This window comes from Metarhizium album (assembly GCF_000804445.1).
Source record: "Metarhizium album ARSEF 1941 chromosome Unknown scaffold_4, whole genome shotgun sequence".
NCBI lineage: Eukaryota > Fungi > Ascomycota > Sordariomycetes > Hypocreales > Clavicipitaceae > Metarhizium > Metarhizium album.
The window spans coordinates 1290229-1310605 of NW_024467578.1; the positions used below are offsets into that span (position 1 = coordinate 1290229).

General features: G+C 53.5%; 4 protein-coding genes across 4 annotated transcripts; 2 read left to right on the top strand and 2 right to left on the bottom strand.

Moving 5' to 3' along the window:
- Positions 1 to 3539: 3539 nt before the first annotated feature.
- MAM_02672 (uncharacterized protein) lies at positions 3540 to 4463 on the bottom strand (the record flags this gene model as incomplete). Its single annotated transcript, XM_040821471.1, has 3 exons — positions 3540 to 3696; positions 3857 to 3890; positions 4097 to 4463. 3 exons carry the CDS (start codon positions 4461 to 4463, stop codon positions 3540 to 3542), a joined length of 558 nt encoding a protein of 185 aa, XP_040680885.1.
- A 705-nt stretch (positions 4464 to 5168) lies between these two features.
- Positions 5169 to 6889, bottom strand: MAM_02673 (homoserine-O-acetyltransferase; the record flags this gene model as incomplete). The annotated part of the gene is made up of 3 exons (XM_040821472.1): positions 5169 to 6198; positions 6309 to 6699; positions 6844 to 6889. 3 exons carry the CDS (start codon positions 6887 to 6889, stop codon positions 5169 to 5171), a joined length of 1467 nt encoding a protein of 488 aa, XP_040680886.1.
- Positions 6890 to 7790: 901 nt separating this feature from the next.
- MAM_02674 (tho2 protein) lies at positions 7791 to 15111 on the top strand (the record flags this gene model as incomplete). The annotated part of the gene is made up of 3 exons (XM_040821473.1): positions 7791 to 12545; positions 12599 to 12684; positions 12741 to 15111. 3 exons carry the CDS (start codon positions 7791 to 7793, stop codon positions 15109 to 15111), a joined length of 7212 nt encoding a protein of 2403 aa, XP_040680887.1.
- A 3086-nt stretch (positions 15112 to 18197) lies between these two features.
- On the top strand, positions 18198 to 20058 carry MAM_02675 (uncharacterized protein; the record flags this gene model as incomplete). Its single annotated transcript, XM_040821474.1, has 4 exons — positions 18198 to 18237; positions 18376 to 18532; positions 18590 to 19016; positions 19078 to 20058. 4 exons carry the CDS (start codon positions 18198 to 18200, stop codon positions 20056 to 20058), a joined length of 1605 nt encoding a protein of 534 aa, XP_040680888.1.
- Between the last annotated feature and the right edge of the window lie 319 nt (positions 20059 to 20377).

The following is a 20377-nucleotide window of genomic DNA, read 5'->3' on the forward strand; positions in this document are numbered from 1 at the left end:
GCTCGTCCAAAGCGATTTGGAAGAGGTCAGCAGCAGTTCCTATTTTGGCTCCGACTGGGAACCAGGCGTTTACACCGAAGGGATTATACGTTGGAGTTGGCCGTGTGCCGTTGTGCCCGTGATAACCTGGAACCCGACTTGGAGCTTGGCCCGAGGAAACGTGGTGCTAGCAAGGAAGTTGTTTCTGTTTCCTGCTTGGAGTACTCGGTGTTCGTCTCCGTACGGAGTACTGGTGGTGCAATAGAAAACGGCAGAGAGTGACGGTTCAAACGCAAGGAGGGGAACTTGGGCAATGGGATGTCCATGGTCCATGGATGCTGGGAAGGGGGTGCGCTCCCAGCAGGGATGGGGATGGTGGGGAAGATTTGAACGTTCATCGTCGACTGGACAGGAGAGACTCGAACAGGGAAGGATGCAGAGTCTCGGGCCAAGAGACTTTTCCGTGGGCCGTGTCCCTGACAGGACGTGTTTCAAAAGGCCGCCCACCCACAGTACATGCCGTACAGTGCGGGCGGAGCACCTACCAACCTTTATCGTTGCTTCCCACCTTCCGCCCTTCCGTCGCATTTCCAGGAAGGCGCGACGGGACCTCGGAGGCTTTGTGCAACAGAACATTGAAGCACAAGGCAACCGTTCATATGGAGCATTTCCCATGTGCGCAAATGAGCAGACATACGGGAGAACCGGGACGGGCGGCCACTTTCTGACGCTGGTGCATAAGCAGACGATGGTGGTACTTCGGAGTGTGTGTAACTTGTTCCGTATCTTGCTTGATTGATCCCTGACCCAGCGGCTGGCTACGTATGCACTGTATAAGTATTATTCGCACATGCATACGCGGCTGCTCAACTCCACCTTGACGGTTTGCCGCGAGCGCCCGAGCGCCCAAGCATGGGAAGTGGAAGGTCGACAGAAGACGCAGAAGGCCGCTATTCCCTATAAAGTCGTCACGCAACTCACACCGTGGCACTACCGGGGGGGATGGGGCCCGGCCTCGGCTGTTTGGTTTGGTTGGTGCCGTTGTGGCTGACGCTAGCTTGGCACTTTGGCAAGGATAACATTGAAATATAGTAGCTTCGGGCAGCCTTCCAGAACATCTGGCACTCGTTGAATCATGCCGTGGGGCGGGCGAGCCATGGTCAATGACTGTGAAAAGCCCCAACGGCAAGAGCGGAGTTTTTGCTCTTTCTCTGCAAGCGCACCAAACGCCGTGGCGGTGGCAGCGTCGTCGTCTCGTGTCAAAATTCCTTGCAGAACGCAGAAGCCAGAATCTACAACAAGCTGGTTTTTGTGGACAGAGTGCCGTCTGACAACTCGATCACATGGCTTGACGCCATCACCATCGCCATCAGCCGCCGGAACAAACACGGCATCTTATTCATCGGGAGCAAGTTTCCTGTCAGGGATTCGTTTTGACCCCCCTCAGTACACTCTACTATCAAAAATTATGCCTCGCCGTTTCTGCAAGGGTGCGAATACGGCTTCTCCATTCCTCGGCTACCGATATTTCGGCCTTCCATTGATGCTGATGGACCGGCACGAGTCGTGTACGGCCACGACCGTGATTGATTATGAACCCGCAGCCAAAGAGGGGTCAAGCCGGTCCTTGGGGCGGGTCGTTGTGAATTCTTCACGAAGGACGACGAGCAATCATGTTTCCGACCCAATGTGCAGGAACGTATCCTTCTTGTTCGCAGCCGCTTACTGGTACGCACTTGTCGCGAAGGCCGTTGTTTCAGTCCACAAGCAGTCGACGATATAAATTTAGATGTACGCAGTATGCATACTGCGTCATCGGGTACCTTGCTTCAATAATCATCTCTTGGCCTTGCCACACACGTCATATACCCGAGTACTGGTGGTTCTGCCAATAAACCACCGTGAGGACAATCAGGAAACGGCCCAGAACACTGTGACCTTCGCATCCTCAGATTTATGCAACCTCGACTTGTCGGGAGCTGCGTATCAATGCTCCTTGAGCCAAGCCCGGATGGCCGAGGAAATCGCTCATTCGGGCAAGTCGCATACTGCAGTGGAGGTGGAGTGCGGAAATGTCAGACGTATGCGTGCCATCGGATGAATTCCTCAGTGCGCTCAGTCCTTTTACTACCGAGCACCCGTCACCTGTCTTGGAACCTTGAGTCGACTGACCTGTGATGGGAGTGCGACCGTCAGTGTAGCATCGACTTTCCGAAACCCTCGACAACAGACAGCCTGACGCTTTACGTGCGAGGAGACTTTGCCGGACACGCAAAAAGCTGCATACCCGGCGCTGCAAAGAACTTGACGGTTTGTCACCGGCCAGGATGCTTTTAAACATTCACACGATCCAAAACGCTCTATTGAAGCCCCTTTCCCACGTACAATTCCCGAGTGCTGGAGCGCCGTGACCGAGAAGCGATATAGCGAAAGACGGGATCAAGTCATTTGCGGCTTGGAATCGTTGGGCGTGTTCGACACAGCTACAACGTTGTAAGCCAATGCATGTTGAATATTTCCGAGGGCAGCAAGCCTGAACCGGTCCTTATGATGCTGCATACCGATTATCGCACGAACATCAGGCGACGTGTTAATCAACGCCGCCATTGAACCCCAAATGGACCGACTTTAGCATACAAGGTCGGGATGGGCCTACATGAAAATGGCAAGCTAGACACGGGCAAGGACTGTTTCTCCCTCAACGTGTTCGAAAAGTGACCGCATGACCGCGCGCCAAGTCGCAGAGCGATGTAGCACACACAGGCGCTACTGACTTGGACCATGTTAAGAAGTTTCCTTGAATCAGCGGGATGTTTCAAGATGCATCCGCCTAATGCTGGTCGTATACCGTTGATTCAGGTTGTCCGCTGGAATTTGCTCAAGTTGCAGATGAAACATCCACCGTGAGTCTCGGGATCTCGTTCCCCGTCATGCATCCCCCGCATTACTTACTCCATCACGACTCGTCTTCATGAGGCACATGGAAACCGCACCACTGCGATGCATAGTTGAACCGTCGCGACTGAGCCGGCCAATTCATTTACATCTACTCCGTATAACAAACAGGACAATGCTACACAAACAAGACACAATTTCATCACTCGGCCATTGCTGAGCCTTACTCTTCTCTTTAACCCGACGTTGCAGACCGCCCTTTGCTGTTTCCTAGACATTAGGTGGCACCGCACCAACCTGTTGTTCCCATATCAATCTGTTCTTTTAGTGACAACGACCCGTAGAGCGGCGGACGTCCTCGAGGCGCTTCCAGTCAGTGCGGCGAGTCAGGCGCTTACCAGGATCGTGCTTCAAAGTTTCACGAAAATGCCGCACTAAATCCGGCACCTCAATACTTAACAGCATCAGTGGTCTCGTTCCGGCTGAAAACGTTGCTAAAGCTGCTCGCAATGACAATAGGGATCTGCTTGGCTAATGTGACAGTCGCGGCTGGCTTGGGGGAGCTGCCACAACCAAAATTGAAGCCACTCTCCGAAATATCGCCCGTCTTTGCAGTTGTTGAAACTCACAAACGTAGCTATCCATACATATCTCAGCCATCTCCCCTAGATACCATCAATGTTGATGTTCTCGTCATCGCAGAGATCGCCTCCTCCGCTACCTTGTCCGGGGAAGCCAGCACTCACGCTCTCCACAGCATTGTTAAGCTCGTCAAGGGCATCTAAAAAGCAAGTCTGATCAACCACAATGATCGCCACTGCCCTACCAATGATTACTTTTAATACGCCTTAAGGGTTCTGATACCGGCCCGGGAAACCATGGCGGCTCTGCCAATACATGAAGCTCGGGGGCTGATGCAGCCTACAGGGAAACGCTTGTTTCTAGCACTTAGTGCTCCCCGTCCCGTGGTCATGTTGCTCACGCAAAGACGGTAGGATTGGCATACTTGCCAAGGTCTGCTCGGAGTCAGCAAACTCGATACAGTGGCTGAGCGCCCGCAGTCAGCATGTATACAGCATGGCTTCACCTCAACGAATCAGATCCAAAATTCAAAAATTATACCTTTTGTCAGAAACGCCTACCGGCAGGACACCAGTAGTGGAGACTTGCTACGCTGCCGTTCTTGACTGTGACTAGCGACAGACTGCTCCCGCCCGGGCACGCAAATCCTTCCTGAAGGACTCGCCCATGGCCCGTTGCTTGTCCTTTCCCAGGAAAGAAGAAGCCATGCCTGTGGGCAAGCTCTTCAAGAAGACGGTATTTTGGAAATTCGATTCAGATTCGTTGCTAAGATTACGATTCAAGCTCAAGACAACCTGTCCATCATAGTGGGCCTCGAGGACTCCGATTCCATAAGCTTCTTGGCATCTGTCCAACCGTCTTCGTGTGTCATAACGCACGACGGAGTGGTGTGGCGTGACGCAATCTCCGTGCTTGACTTTCTTGCAAGGGGAGAGGCCGACGGCGTGGCGCTGGGCAATCTTCTCATTGATGGCCTGGGGCTTGACCATGGGCTTTTCGGAGGACATCGAAGACGCGTCACGATTCACAGGCGTTTTCGAGTTGCGAGGAGAAAGCGTCTTCGAAATGTTCCTTCAAAAGGGGGTGGTGTTGTAGGCGCGGAGCTGCGACAGTGATTTGGCGCGGCCAACTGTCGCATAGCATATATAAGAGGACCTACCATAAAAATATGTGGCGTTGGCCACGCCCATTTTTTAGTGTGACACCAACGACGGTGAGAAGGGACTCCATTACTACTACTACTACAAGTAAGAGCTCTCCGCCGAAATCGAGGCACGATTCGCACTGACATGCAATTAGAGTGTCTTTGGCCTACCTGAGGGGCAGTAACCACCAGAGGAACACGGAAGCTGTGGAGCCGGAGCCGCGAGTTGGCTTACGTAGCAACGAGGTGCCGAGGGAAAACGGACGTGATTGCGATTGGAAGCGTTGGAGCTGGCTAGAGGGATTGTTTTCCCATAACTGGCCGTTGCTTGCGAGTGGAACGTAGAATATGCTGCATTGAGTACGGGGCCCCGGGGGAAATGTTTCTATTTATGCTACGTATATGCGTGAGAATATAATCCAAAAATCCTTGTTGGAAGGCATTTGTATGCACAGCTCCAAATACTATACACTGTTGGTTGAGTCCCCGTTTCGTCAAGCAATATACATCAAGTTAATCCGCGCCTGTTGATATGCAGATGAGGTTGCTGTTTGACAATGTGTGCCACCTACCATGCCGTAATGTCTTCGACTTCTGCCTCTCCAAAGGTGCTGGACTTTGTCAGCTTACCCACGCCGGTTTCCTCTGGTGCTCCGCCCTCCTTGTTCATGATGTCAGGCAGCACCTCTTTGAGAAATTCCAAGATGTAGCCATTGACCTGCTCGAACTGGAGTAGGAAAGCATCGTGACCTTCGGGGCTCTCAATCCTTTCAAGTCGGGCGTTTTTGACGTGCTCAGCAATTTCTTCTTGCTCCGCGAATGTGAAGAGCCCATCGCTTTCGATGCCAAGCACCAAAGTGGGCTGCTCAATCATAGCCAGGGCACCGCCGATGGTCTCTGCCCGTCCTCGTGACACGTCGTGCGTATCTAGCTTGCGGGTCATTGCGATGTAGCAATTACTGTCAAAACGCTTGACGAATTTGGTGCCTTGGTACCGTAGGTACGACTGTGCCGAGAAATACTGAGACTGTGGAAGGTTCTCGCCTCCAGCCAAGCTCTCGCCATTGACGCTCTCTGTTTTCCGAGGCCCGCGAAACTGCGGGTCTGGGGCATTTGCCAGAGGAGGAGTGGGCGATCCACTGCCTTGACGAGAGGAACTTTTGCGCTTGATGTTATGTCCATCATTGTGGATATGGAAGTGTGCCTCCGAAGGCGTGCTAAGCCGCGGCCGTTCACGGATTGTTTGGACTTTGGACGGATCAGGAATGTTGCGGCCGAATCGAGATTCGAAAGAGTTGCGGCTTCGATACGTGAGCAAGGCAGCCATACGAGCGGCGCCGAGCCCGGTTGCTGGCGGGTCATCAAATGGATAGTATCCGTCGTCATATTTTGGGTCGGCGTAGATGCTTTGCCGTTGGGCTTCACCCCAACTGATGCCCCATGCACTGTGTCGGCTTGACGTGGCGATGGGGACAATGCACCGAATATAGTCTTTGCCAAAGTACGCCCATTCCAGAACGAACATGCCACCCAACGATCCCCCGATGACAGCAGCAACCTGATTCACCCCCAAATCATCTAGGAGAAGTTTGTGGAGGCTAAAGGCGAGTCAGCATTGCCGTGATGTTCGGATTTGTCGTCGAGCAACGTCGTCCCGACCTACAAGGCAGAAGGATGCAAGTGATTGACGCAGGTGGTGTTCACTTACTTAACGTCATCACGGATAGTGGTCAGCGGGAACTCCGGCCCATAGTTGCCCTTTGATACATCGCCATGCTTTGCCGTGACCGGACTGGCAGTGCCGTATGGACTGCCCAGACTGTTCATACAAACGATGAAGAATCTTGAAGTATCGAACGCTCGTCCTGGACCGCCAAGTAATGGACCCCACCAGTCACTCACGTCAGCACTGCCGGTGAGAGCGTGACATATAACCATGGCATTGTCACCAGCGTCGTTGAGCTTGCCTCGCGTCGTGTAGGCCACTGGAACATTTCGGAGTGCAATACCAGACTCCAATGTAAACTCCGGAACAATTGCTATTTCCTGATCGGGAATTAAGATAGCGAATGGGTTCTCGGGTTGTGACTGCGTCCTTCCTTCCAGTTATTCAGCAATTACTTTATAAAGCAAGAAGGACAGGGGGAGAGGGCAGCGCAGCGACACGTTACGGCGTCTGCCAACGACACGCAGAGAATGGATGTGATTATCAAAATGAACGGAGAAATCAAGAAATCACCAACCGTATTGTCTTCTTGAGTCCTTGTTGGCATCCTGTCCTTCCTCCATCGTGGCTTCAATCTGAATGCGACACCGTTTTGTCGGACCTCCGACAACGGCGGAATTCAAGACCGCGAGTGCATCCGCCGGGCCTGATTGCCGCATCCAACGACTTAGAGAACGATGTTTCGAAGAGTGGATTTTCCCTGAGAATGTCGTCGATTGATTAATGCAACAACATTCTAGGAGATAGGGAGCTGAGATAGCGAGCTGAGATTTGGGAGTAACAATAAATCGTCTAGGAAGACGTTGTTTCCGCCACCACTCAGTTGATGGTGCAACTGCTAACAGCTTCTCGGGAGAAAGAACTTAGTGACGGGTAGCTGAGACCCCAGTTAGGCCAATCAAGTCGCAGAGTTTGCGATCGCGACTTGCCGCCCTATGGTCGTAGTCACGGGGAACATCATGTGACCTCGCGACGTCGGCTCTGGGCGCGCTAGCTGTCAAATGGCCCACCTGGGTGCAAGGCTGTTACTTTTGTCTGAACCTCCCCTTCGTTCGGCATCGTGAATGCACTGTTGCTCGACGCCAACCCGTCCAGCTTTTGTTGACAAGCAGTCGGCTGAGAAACAGCGGCGTGCCGTCTAAGGGGTAATTACTTGCTTCTGCGTTTATTGCCGCTTCACCGCTGACAGATTCGTGCAAAGTCTCTTTCATTTTCCCGACGGACCTCTCGAGCCTTTCTTTGTTCCAGCGTTCGGCCCTCACTCCTTTACACGCTGTGCCATATTTAGTCACACCGTCTTGCTCGGGCCACGGGCCTGACGTTGTTAAGCGTTGGCTGCCCGCATCTGCCGGTGTTGACGTGGTTTTCACCGTTATTCTTGTCGTATTTTCTCTTCATATCTGTACCCAGCGCAAATGGGCTATCGAATGCTTTGCCGCCGACGAAGTAGCTAAAGAACAACAAATGCCTCCGAAGCGAAAGAGGCCCGACCGGCCAGCTGGCGATGGGGGCCGACCATCTCCTCACAGGCCCGGGGATGCGAACCTTGCCCAGCACGATGGCCATCATGATGGTGCCTCCAGAGGACGAGGAACTCGCGGAGGCCATTTCGCACACGGCCAACGCGGGGGTTTCAATCGTCGAGACTCATCTCAGGGATATGGACGAGCAGGCAGTCAACACCATGGTCAACAGCACAGCGTGCACAATCAACCTGGAAACCAAGGCCAAGCAGAACCTCCATCGCCCACCAAACAATCACCTGGTTCCGTCCAGTCACAGCCTCCAAGGCAGCCAATTTCTCCCGCTCTGACGAAGCCACCATCTGAGCAAGTACCACGGCCTGATTCTCCCGCGAGTCCAAATTATCAGTACGAGAGCCTCACAGACGACATAGTACAAGCTTGGGAAGAACGAGGCCGTCGCGATATAGTACAGCATGGCTTGCAAGCCCGGGAAGACGTTGATACCACTGAACTGTCAATGCTCTTTCAAGAGTTCATCCAAGCCGTCATTGAGAGCAGAATTGACGCTGCTGATGCTGGAGCATCTATCAAGGAGATCTTGGGGGAGGACAATGCAGATGCCGCCCAGGACGCCGATGCCTTTGCGCCTCACACTCTATTCCTCGATTCTTTTGCTACCATTATGGAGAACGACCCCGGGCTGTATCGACCGACACTTCGGGATTTCTTGATTGCCACAGGCGTTTCGCCTACTTTGATGCGTCTAGTCCTGGATGCTCCAATCTTACAACAAATGGGATTGGTTCGAGATAATTTTGGTAAACTACGTGTCCGTCAGGCCACGAATTTTCTGTATCGGCAAGCAAATTACAATCTTCTCCGCGAAGAGACTGAAGGCTATTCAAAGCTTATCACAGAGCTCTTCTCAACCAATAGCATGACACCACCGCCTCCCGAGCTAGCTGAGCAGACATTCGAAAGAATGAAGGGTCTCATAGGCACCTTCGACTTGGATGTTGGGCGTGTGCTTGATGTTACGCTCGACGTCGCTGCCGCTGTCCTGATCAAGCAATACAAGTTCTTTGTCAAGTTTCTGAGAGTGAGCTCGTGGTGGCCACGATCTCACTTCAAATACGATGATGCATATAACGGAGGCTTGCCACTATGGGCCAATCCAGGATACTCGCAATGGACAGTGACCGCTGAGGACGAAGCTCAAATCGCCAAACAAAAGTTGGCAAGGGACGTAACCTTCTGGGAACGTGCTAGAGAGATACACCTCGGTGCCTTCTTCGAACTGGGCGGTAGACGAGTCAGCGATCTGGATTTTCAACAAGTCAAAGCGGCCGACGGTAGAGGAATAGAAGAGACAGCCGATTTTGAACAACAATGGATTGAAGAAACAAATACCCGACCCCCTCCCGGAAACCGTGTTGCCGCACAGCTTCTTGGTTTCAAATTATCATTTTATAACTCGAAAGTACGCGACAAAACCGATGTCCTTCCCGCTAACTTACTCTACCTTACTGCCCTTCTGATCAAAGTTGGATTCCTATCTCTCACGGACCTCTATTTACATCTGTCCCCACCTGACGACGATATGGAGAAAGTTCGTGAGGAGGAAGCAGAGAAATTGGAAAAGGAGGAACGCGCGGCTCGCGGTGGAGGACAAATGAACGCACTACTGATGGCAGGGGTCCTGCCACAAGGGGATGATGACAACCCTAATGTATCGACTATACCGAAAAGGGAGGCACCAAAAAAGGTTGATACGGAGACGAAGCAGGCGGTAAAAGAAGAAAACGACGCGAAAAACAAGCTTCCCGAGCCACTGGAACAGAAGGTGTCACTCTTAACGCAGCTTCTGACAATCGGTGCTATACCCGAATCGTTGTTCATTCTCGGTCGATTCCCTTGGATTCCTGAGATCTTTCCCGAGGTGCTTCAAAGAATACATCGCATTCTTCATGTCAGCCTCGAAAAGGTTTATACTGACACTCGGCCCGTGGCAATGTCAACGATGGACTGCCCCAGCAAGCAGCTCCCGGATCTCGATCAAACAGGCATACCAAAGGGCAGTGTTAGACTCGTCACACAGGCGCCAAAGAAACAATGGCGGTGGCCATTCCCGGAGAAATTTGACGTCAACGAGAACCAAAACTATCGATTCTATTGGGACGAGTGGGCCGACAACATCCCGGTATGCCAGACAGTCGATGACGTCTTCACGCTTTGTAATACCTTCTTGAACATTTCTGGTGTCAACATAGGCAGGGACGAGGCTCTACTGGCCAAACTGGCCGGCATTGGCAGCAAGAGTCTTGCAGATGACAAGTCGGACTCGAATCTTAATCGTTGGTACGATCTTCTGCGACGATTAATGCTGCCGGCGTTGAGCCACACCAAGGCCAACGCGTCCGTTGTCAACGCCATTTGGGGTCTTCTCAAACATTATCCCTTGACAACACGATACTCGGCGTACGCTGAGTGGTTTGAGGGACAAACATCCAGACTACCTGCCATGAAATCCGCCTTTGCTCGGGCCACGTCCGAAACTAGAGGCACGATGAAACGTGTTTCTTTGACAAATCTCAGCGAAATGGCTAAGCAACTCGCCAAAACCAGCTACTCATCTCCGGGCATTGTCTTCCGCGTCGCTTTCGAACAACTGGAATCATATCCAAACTTGATTGAGGCATTTGTCGAGTGCGCCAAGTATTTCACGGATCTGTCGTATGATGTACTGATTTGGTCATTATTAAGTTCATTGGGCAAGTCACGAAGTCGAACTCAGGCTGAGCACGCGCTTACGACCAGTAAGTGGCTGCAGGCTTTGTCGCGATTTTCAGGCAAAGTCTTCCGCCGATATCCAGTCTTAAGTCCGACCCCCATCCTGCAATACGTCAATGACCAGCTTTTCCGTGGCAATGCTACCGACTTAATTATCCTCAAAGAATTCGTCTCGTCAATGGGCGGCATTGTCGATTCTGTGGACTTTACCGACTACCAGGTGCTGTCAATGGCAGGGGGCGCATGTTTGAGAAGACATACTCTGATTCGGGCCCAGGATCGACGATTTGACAACGTCAAGAGCTCGAAGCGCCTCATACAAGCTCTTGTAGACTCCAAGTTGGCAGCCAACCTTCTACTCAATCTAGCCCAGTATCGGCAGGCTGCAATTTTCCAAGTACCGGAAGACGAGGCACACATCAAATACCTATCTTCTGTCGTCGATGACTCTCACCAAACCTTGATCCAATATCTTGATCTTCTCTGGAGTAACCTCGACCCCGGTACATTTGATGCAATTGTTCCGTCTATTTCTGAACTAATAGCCACGTATGGTCTCGATACTAGTTTGGCTTTCCTCATCGGCAGAACAAGCCTTGGCCATCGCATCTTCCCCTGGAAAGAAGGAAAAGGCAAAAAGGTCGCAAAATCTGTCACTGACAAGGAATGCGATGTGGATATGGCAGAGGCCAACGCTCAGAGCGAGGAACCCAAGGAGTCGGAAACCCAAGGAATCGCGGGAAACGAAGAGCAGGTATGCATGATATTTCGTCATCTCAGCGGTATTTCATGGATGGCAGCTAACTGTGAGCAGAAGTCGGAAGACGTATCCCTCACTCGAACAACCGTAGACGCGTTGCACCCTATCATCGAGTCGGTTCGATCCCACATTCGACCTGAAGTTTGGCAGAAAATTTCTCCCGAACTGTACACCACTTTCTGGGCGTTGCAGTTGGGAGATGTCTGCTTCCCGGAAGAAACATATGTTCGTGAGCGCCAACGGATCATGAGTGACTGGCAGATGCTCTCAAGTGACAGATCGGATATGAGCCGAAAAGCTGTTGACCGGAGGAACGAGAAACGGAAAGATCTTATGGACCTGCAAGGCTATCTACTGGACGAACTCAGCGAGCATGGTCTCCGTAAAGCTAAGTGGAAGTATTACTTAACCAAGCAGTTTCAAACGTCTTTCCCGGACCTCACTGCAAAAGCGGACACTATCTCCGACGTCCTGCTAGAACAATGTCTACTTCCTCGTGTTCTCATGTCGCCAGCCGACGCTGAATACACATTTCGCTTCATCAAAGCTCTCCACGAGTGGAATGCTCCTGCGTTCAAACTCATGTCTCTTTACGATCGACTCTTCAACGCAAATCGGCTGAGGTCGCTCATATTCACATGTACCGTGCGAGAGGCCGAGTACTTCGGCCGTTTTTTGAAACTCATCTTGGAAGACCTATCGCGTTGGCACAAGAATGACCCAATTGTGGGAGATAGGGACAACAAGGGTGCAAAGGATATTCCGACGCTTGGAACATATGACAAAGAAGGCAAAGGCCTTACCGAACAGCCGCACTTTGGATTTTCTCTTACGGTGAACCACGACGGCAAACCGGAAACCTTCGTTGGGCATGCCCAATTTAGGGATCTGTTGTTTAGGTGGCACAAGAACTTGAACATGGCACTTAAAAATTGCCTTGGGGGCTCTGAATGGATGCACATTCGAAACGGTATTACGGTGCTCAAAACTGTCTTGGACTTCTTTCCGGCCATAGACTTCATGGCAACTCAATTTATCACTCAGCTGCAGAACATCACAAAGCGGGAGGCCACGGCGAAGATTTCGCCTGACTGCGAAGAGGGTGGGCGTGTTGACTTGTCAGTTGCGGCGCAAGGTGCAATGTCGGAGCTGCAACGACGAAAGTCGAAATGGGTCATGGTACAAGCGTTCCGCCAAAACGCTGTACGTTGGTTGTCATAACTCTATGTCTTGGAGTCAAACTAATTTGTGACTAGGATCCTGGATCTCGGCAAGAAAGTAATAAATCATCCGGCCCTGCTTTTCGACCAACCGCCCCTGATTTCAAACCGCACGGCGATAAGTATGTTCGGATTGTTGCTCAATGTTGCCAGGCCGAACGTTGACCACAGACTGTAGAACCTCTATCACAAAGAATGCTGCCGTTGAGAAGGAAGACGGGGAGGTACAGGACAGAGAGGGTACCCGAGAAAAAGGTGGAAGCACGCCCCAAGAGCCTGTGCCCCCCAAACTCGCCGGAAATGCTCGAGACTCGACTAAGCCAGGTGAGACACCTGGACAGTCAAGGTCTTCGACCCCAAAACCTGCGGTTGCGAAGACTGAGCCACGAGGCCACAAGCTGCCAGATCGACCCTCTCACAATCTTCCCAGTCGCCCAGATGTACCCATCCCCGGACACTTTACATCTGAGCGCTTCGGTCAGTCGCGGGGTCACGATCGCCGCGATGGTAGAGAATCTCGCGGCCATCGAGATGTACGAGATGTCCGAGAAGGCTGGGATAGGGACACAAGAGACGCCCGCGATGTTCAAGACTACAGGGAATCTCGACAGTCTGATTCAGAGCGCCTTGGACGGGGTCGTGACTTTGCAGAACGTCGTGCAGCCGACTTTCAAGAAGATCTTGGCCGTACCGAATTGCCCCCACGACCAATACAGTCAGAGCGCGAACGACCACATCGCGAGCATCGGGTTAATACTCAAGCGCACGATCGTCCCCCTGAAAGCGCTACATCAGAGCCCACCGTGCTCCCGGAAGCGCGCGAGCCTGTCATGAATCCTGAACGAGCAGCACTTTTTGCCCAAGATACACCAGAGCGGCCGTCTCGTGGACCAAACCCTGACCGCTCATCAAGAGGTCGCCGACCGGGCGGCAGTGCCACGACTGATGACATCAATCTTGAGCGTGCTGCTCTGATCGCCGACAGAGGCAACGACACTCATAACACTCCCGGCAGGCTTAACCGTGATGACGGCCACGAAAGCGCTGGAATGGGCCAGTCTCCACGACGTAGCACTCGGAATAGCAATGAGCAAAGCTCTGCGCTTGGGGGTTGGGAAGATCGTCAGGCTCGTAATGCTTCTCAAGATCAACGTTTTAGTGGTCGTGAAGCACGAGATCGCTCACCACCGCCAGGAGCTTTCAAAGGAAAATGGCCGATGGATTGGGAAGACGACAGACTACACCCAGATACGATGCGTGACAGCTCTGGATTTCACCGATCAGTAGGCCGTCCACAGGAGGCCGAAAGTCGCAAGTCATACCAAGACCAGAATTATGGACGACTCAATCCCGTCCCACATGCTTCCAATTCTGATATTCCGTCAGGTCCGCGAGGCAGAGGTAGAAACACAAGCCGAGGCGGACACGGACAGCCGACGTTGCCGGGTCGACCTGAAAACCGATTTGCTCCTCCAGAGACGCCACGCCCGCCATCCCCCGAAAGGTCTGGTCCACCAACTGGTCCACCAACTGGTCCGTCTTCAGGTCGATACCGTCGCGGTTATGAACCTGGCAGCGGACCGCAGACGCCGGCTGGTACTCCGGCAGAAGCCTCAGGGCGAGCTAGGAACTTCAATCAGAGCGGCGAGAAGCCTGTACTAGCAAATGTAAACGCAACACCGACGCCTGTTGTGCATCCAGAACGCCTCGCCCAGCTTGGTACTGGCCCACCTTCTGGACCTCAAGGAAATCAGCGCCACCACGGCCAAGTAATCAATACTCCTGATTGGCAACAACCTAGCCCGAGAGGCGCCTCTGGATTTGACGTTGAGACGCCAACTGGACCGGCTATGGCAGATCGTCCAGGACGGGGCGGAGGCAGGAGACAACTTGCAGGAATCAACAGTACTCTCCAACAGGCACAGGCAAAGGTACCAGAACCGCCTCGCACAAGCGGGCTCCGCATGAACCAGCCGCGGCAAATGCTAGGCAATTCTGACATTCAGGTTCTCGCTGGTGGCTCATCAACATCAACACTTGGCCAAGAGCGGCATGACACATTGTGGATGTCCTCCAACGGAGGTGACAACCAAGCGCGACGGGATTACGACAGGTCCAGGACTGATCGCGATGGACGGTCTGATAGATCTAACCGCACGTCACGCCGAAACAGTCGCGAACGTGATCGAGAAGGCGTGGATCCTATCGAAGGCAGGGAAAGACGATCCGGGGGCGGTCCAGATTCTGGCGACAACAGGGAGGAGCGCGAATCTCGTCGTCAACCAAGGAACTCGATGGGCCCACCTTCATCGGCCAGCGGACGTGACAGCCGGTACCGAAACGATGGTCAGCCTGGCGGAGGTAACTGGGGTGAAAACCGGAGCGGTCATAGGACCTCAAGCGGCACCAGCCGAGGAACATGGCCGCGAGACGGTGGAAATCAGCTTGTCAACAGGAGAGATTATCGAGACGACCATGGACGCAAGAGACGAAGCGAGGAGGGCGTAGGCAACTTGACGAGCGAGCGCGAAAAGCGGCCCCGGCGATAAGACGTGGGGTGTCACGGGGAATGCTCAAGTACTTCAACGGTGGACAATTGATGTGGTTTCCAAAGCTCATGTTTGGCGAACAAGCTCAGACGTGAATGAAACAGCGGAGAACTCTTTTGCACCATGTATTCAACGGTCAGCGCAGCGCTGTGCGCCAAAAAAGCAAAGACAAGGACGGAAGTGGCGGCAAAATCTTGAGCCGATGTGTCACGAGTTTGGGCGTTCATTTGGTCGACATGACATCGCATTACTATTTTGTTTATTTACGATTGCTACCATTACAAAACAACTGCATTCAGCTTCAACTGGCCTTTTTTTTTTATTTTTAGTCGGCTTATACTCAGTACTCTGCGAAAGGTGCCGCAGGAGATTTTACGCCGCAACAGGAGCTGATTGTCTCAGGCTGATTTTTGGCAGACTGAGCCATTACCCTGGCTATCGTCGATGGCTTGCCTTGACGGCAACGCATCACTGTATGATTCAATGTGAAGTCATTTTTGTGTTTGTAGTGTTTGCATAAAAAAATAATGAGTTGGTTACAGGGGGAGGATAAATAGAAGCCTGGATGTAAGAGTAGCACTGACGGAAATGTCGGGCATTTGTGTTGTTGGGATAGCATGGGCGCGGAGTTGGGAGATTGACAGTCTGGACGGGCGTATGTGCTTTTGATGAAGACGGGTCTTGGCAGTCATGGTCTGTTTGTTGCAACCAAGTACGGAGTATCTGGAGGATATATTTGATCATGTCCTCGGTGGTCCGTGGACGATGGCACGTGTACAGTGGGAATACCGCATATCTGGCCACTAGAAGTGGCCGTCTCCTCTGCGAACTGGAGCGTAGCTTTACCGAGCCACAATGTCTGCAGCTTGATGTCTCGGCGGCAGTGTTGAGCGTGGGCGCATGCGTTATGGAAAGCCCTTTGGCGAGCGCGAAGACAGCACGACGTCTCTGGTACAGGGTGTTGCTGGCGAGTGTGCTTTGCACGACGTCTCGTGTGCAATGAGACATGGTGGCGCTGGTTCGGCAAATCTAGTCTGGGACGTCAACCGCCCTCGTAGACGTACGTTGATGAAGCAAAAGCCACACTCGGCGGGCGGGCATCGCTGCTTATGTAGACGCGGGGGACGAGCCGAGAAACTGCCACCTGGTGAGGCCAACGGGGGCAAACGGCACTATACACCATCATGCAGTTGCGACTTGTGACCGTCTATCGATGCCAAAGAAGACGGGGCGGCAGATTCGATGGCTCGTCTCAAAGATTGGGGACAGCTACGGGGGATCTCTCCCTGGGCGAGGACCGTGGAGGTGTGGCCGTCACCGGCATTATTCGTCAGTTGTTCCCCTCGGTGAGGCTGAACAAAGGGCAACAAAGATGGTCCGCGCCTATTGGCCGGTCACGACCGCAAAGTGACATGCCCACGTAAGATTTGAAAGGCGCAGAAAGCCTCCTCCGCCGTCATTTGGCGCGTTCGGTCCCGAGCCGCACCCAGAGACTTGTTGCCAACAGGTTTCTCGGGCTCTGGCGGAGTCCACCCCTGAAAATTGTCCGCACGAAATACTAGCAGCTTGCGGAGTACTCTGCTCCTTCTCCAGCTTTCGGATCCGTGCTCGGCGAACCTGACGCCAAGACGGGGCAAGACGAGCCTGAGCCGGACGGCAATTTAAATGCCCTGGTAACTACTTTTTCCGTACGACATGAGGATAGGATGGGATCTGCACCACCCCGCGCACTGCCACGTATGACTTGAGAACGATCACGTTGAAATGTCCAACAAACAGCATTGTTTGCATCGTGGGTGGTAGCACAAACTTGGGACAGAAAGTGTCGCGGCAGAGGCTTATTTTACTGAATCTGCGGTGCGATGGCTCGGGGAGGCAGTCGAGGGGCCCTGTGCTTCGACCCCGTTGAAACCTGCCAATGTCATGCGAAAGAGGCTTGATGAAACGCGCTAAAATGGCCACGGATTTAGTTGGAGACGAGCGAGTGATAGACTACCGGCTACCCTCTCGTAATGAATGAATTTGTGATGGCGGGCTGGGAGTTGCGAGGGGAGGGGCCTGGTGGAAGAGGCTGTGCTGGCGAGGTGAGACCGGCAGATCCATTCCCTTGGTAGCACATGCCGCCTTCTGTTTTCACTCCGCATCGAACTGAACCGCCGGGACAAGGGTCGCACGCCGGGCCCAGCAAGTGCGAGTTGGGTTGGTTGTAGGGGCCCCGGGGGGCGGAGAGCGAGGCAGATTTGTTCTGCCAGCAACGGCGAGAATGATGAAATTGCTAAGTTGGTTGCGTGAGATGACTAGAACGGAGGTGTAGGGCAAGAGGCCGCGCCGCGGGCTTGGCAGGTACGACCGGACGACAAAAGCCGCAGACAAGAAGGGAATAAGGGAATGGGAGCAGGAGCGAGTGACGTCTCGCCCCGGCACCTGCCTTCCCCGCCAGCATTCCGTCGCCCTTCCGAGGGACCCAACCCAACCCCTGGTTATTGCGACGGCCTTCATCTTCTTGCATGCCCCATGCACTTTGTTCATGAATTGTTGCATCTACGAGTGCTCATCCACGGTTTCAGTCGCTTTGTCTGCGTATCTTTTTAAGGCCTCTTTTAGCCCTCTTCCCCTCGTTTTTCACCTGTGCTCGTCCCGACCGAGACGACTCTGCGCCGCTCCGACAGGCGTTCGAAGCAAGCAAGCGCAGCCCCTCGGAGAGCTCAAACGGCGAACCTTTCAACAGAGCCGGCTGCGACCAACCAACATAATCAAATAAATACGCGAGCAGAGATATTCGCGTGTGCGAGCCTATTGCGTAGCTGCAACTTCCAAGATCCTGCCGCCGTCAGCAACGTCGGTTGTTTCTTTGCGACTCGAGCGCCCCCAATCTCTTGGGCGCATGATTTTCTCGGCCGGCCTTCAATGTCGGGAACGTACGTCCGAAGCTCAGCGTTTAGATCCGAGACTTGACTCGACTTTTCAACACCATTGCCCATCTCGACAGCTGGCCGAGATTGGATACGCGTTGCCCCTGGAGGGCCGAGGCCAAGACCACGACCGCACCCGAGACGACGCCACAGCCGTGAGCCGCACCCACGACCATGAATCTAACATGCAACACTACATTGGAGGATATGAAAAGTAAGTCGTCCCTGCCGGCCCTCCGATGCATGTACCGTGCGCTTTGGACCAGACGGACGACTCTGCCTGATGCCTTTACTTCGTCGAGGCCACGACTGCACTGTTCGCGCTCCTAAACGCTGACGCCGTTGGACGCAGTATCTCCCGGCTCGGAGCGCATTCTCGTCGGGCACCTCAACTTCCACGACCTTGCGCGAATCATTGCGGCGTCATGCACGCTCATTGCCACGGCCTTCAGCTTGTACCTTGTTTGGATGCATGCTCTGCATTATACCCAGCCTCGTGAGCAGCGATAGTGAGTCATTGAACCGACAATTTCTGCCGTCCTGCTCTAACCACGAGCCACTGTTAGCATCATCCGTATTCTTTTCATGGTTCCCGTGTACGCCATCTCCTCATATCTGCAACTCGAGTGGTACTGGCATGCCATCTACTTTCAAGTCATCTCGGACTGCTACGAAGCCTTTGCTATTGCGTCCTTCTTCGCCCTGCTATGTCACTACGTGGCACCGGACCTGCACAGCCAGAAGGTCTTCTTTCGCGAATTACACCCGATAAAGCAATGGGTCATGCCAGTCAATTGGTTTGCCAAATGCTGTGGCGGCCAGCGAGGTATTTGGAGGTTACCAAAAAGCGGTTTGACGTGGTTCAACATCATTTGGATCGGTGTGTATCACTACTGTTTTATTCGTGTCGCCATGACTATTTCTGCAGTCGTATCCCAGTACTTCAAGCGTTATTGCGAAAGTTCCAACAGCCCGGTGTTTGGCCACATTTGGGTACGTCGCATGCCTTGACTGTGTCGTTGCTGTGGAGAGCTGGTGCGCTGACTCTTTACAGATTATCGTGTTCAACGCAATCGCAGTCACAATCGCCATGTACTGCCTGATTCAGTTTTACGTCCAGCTTAAAGAGCCGTTGGCCGAGCACAAGCTATTCGTCAAGATTGTCGCCATTAAACTAGTCGTCTTCTTGTCTTTCTGGCAGGCATCAGCCATCTCGGTCGGCACATCGACCCTTAGGATTGTCCACCCCAACGAGGTCATCGCCTATCCTGATCTCAAAGTCGGCATCCCAGCCCTGCTCCTTTGCGTCGAAATGGCCCTGTTTGCGATACTCCATCTGTGGGCTTTCCCGTACGCGCCATACACCGTCGGCGCACCCCGAACGTATTATCCGAGCCCCGACGCGGACAAGGGCTCTCCGTCTGCCGAAAACGAACGCCAGCCGCCCTCCGGCGGTTTCATGGGTCTCATGGCAGTGTACGACGCAATGAATCTATGGGACTTCATCAAGGCCTTTGGCCGAGGCATGAGGTGGCTCTTCTGCGGAGTCAAGCGCCGCAAGGAGGACATTAGTTACCGCCGGAATCATGGCGACGGCCTCAACATGGACGACCTTGCCGAGAACAAAGAGGGCGGCGGCTCCCGTGACCACGTGCGACCAGCGGTCGCCCCTCCCGCTCAGTACGACGAGGACGGCTCTGCACCGCAGGGCTATGGGCACTCTCAACGAGCGGACGCCTACCGCTCTGCTCGGGTTGAAGAGAGGGCCGGCTTGATGGACAACGCCCAGCCCAACCCGGAAATTCGCGGCTACTCCACGGCGCCTCCGCAACAACTGCAGAGAGACAGGTCGCCGTACAGACCGTACCAAGCGAAGCCGCCCCGCGAGCTGCAGCATTACCACGCTCCCGAGCAGACGGGCGTAACGCAAGGGCGCTACAGTCCGTACGACGGCCCCGACGGCAGGAAAGCGACGCCAACAGGCACGCAGGCGGCTGTAGGGCAAGCGTTATGGGGCCCCAAGCAGCCAGCATGAGCCAGCCCTCGGCCATGCACGAGGCGAGTGGAGAGGCCGCGTTGGAATATAAAGTGTGCAGTTATTTCGTTGGACAACAGGGAAGGGATTGGACTAGGTTTACATTTTGAGCCAGGGACAGGATGGACGCACAAGACTTTTGAGGATTTGAAAGCACAGTCGGAAAACATGGCCGGTCACGATACCACGGGGCGCAACGGACACAGTCGCTAGGAGTATTCCGCTATTGAATAGATTCTTGGAATCCAGAAATCCGCCCACGTGCAGTCCCGCGTGTGCGCGTAGCGTAGTCCACGGCCAAGTCAGGCACGGATATCAA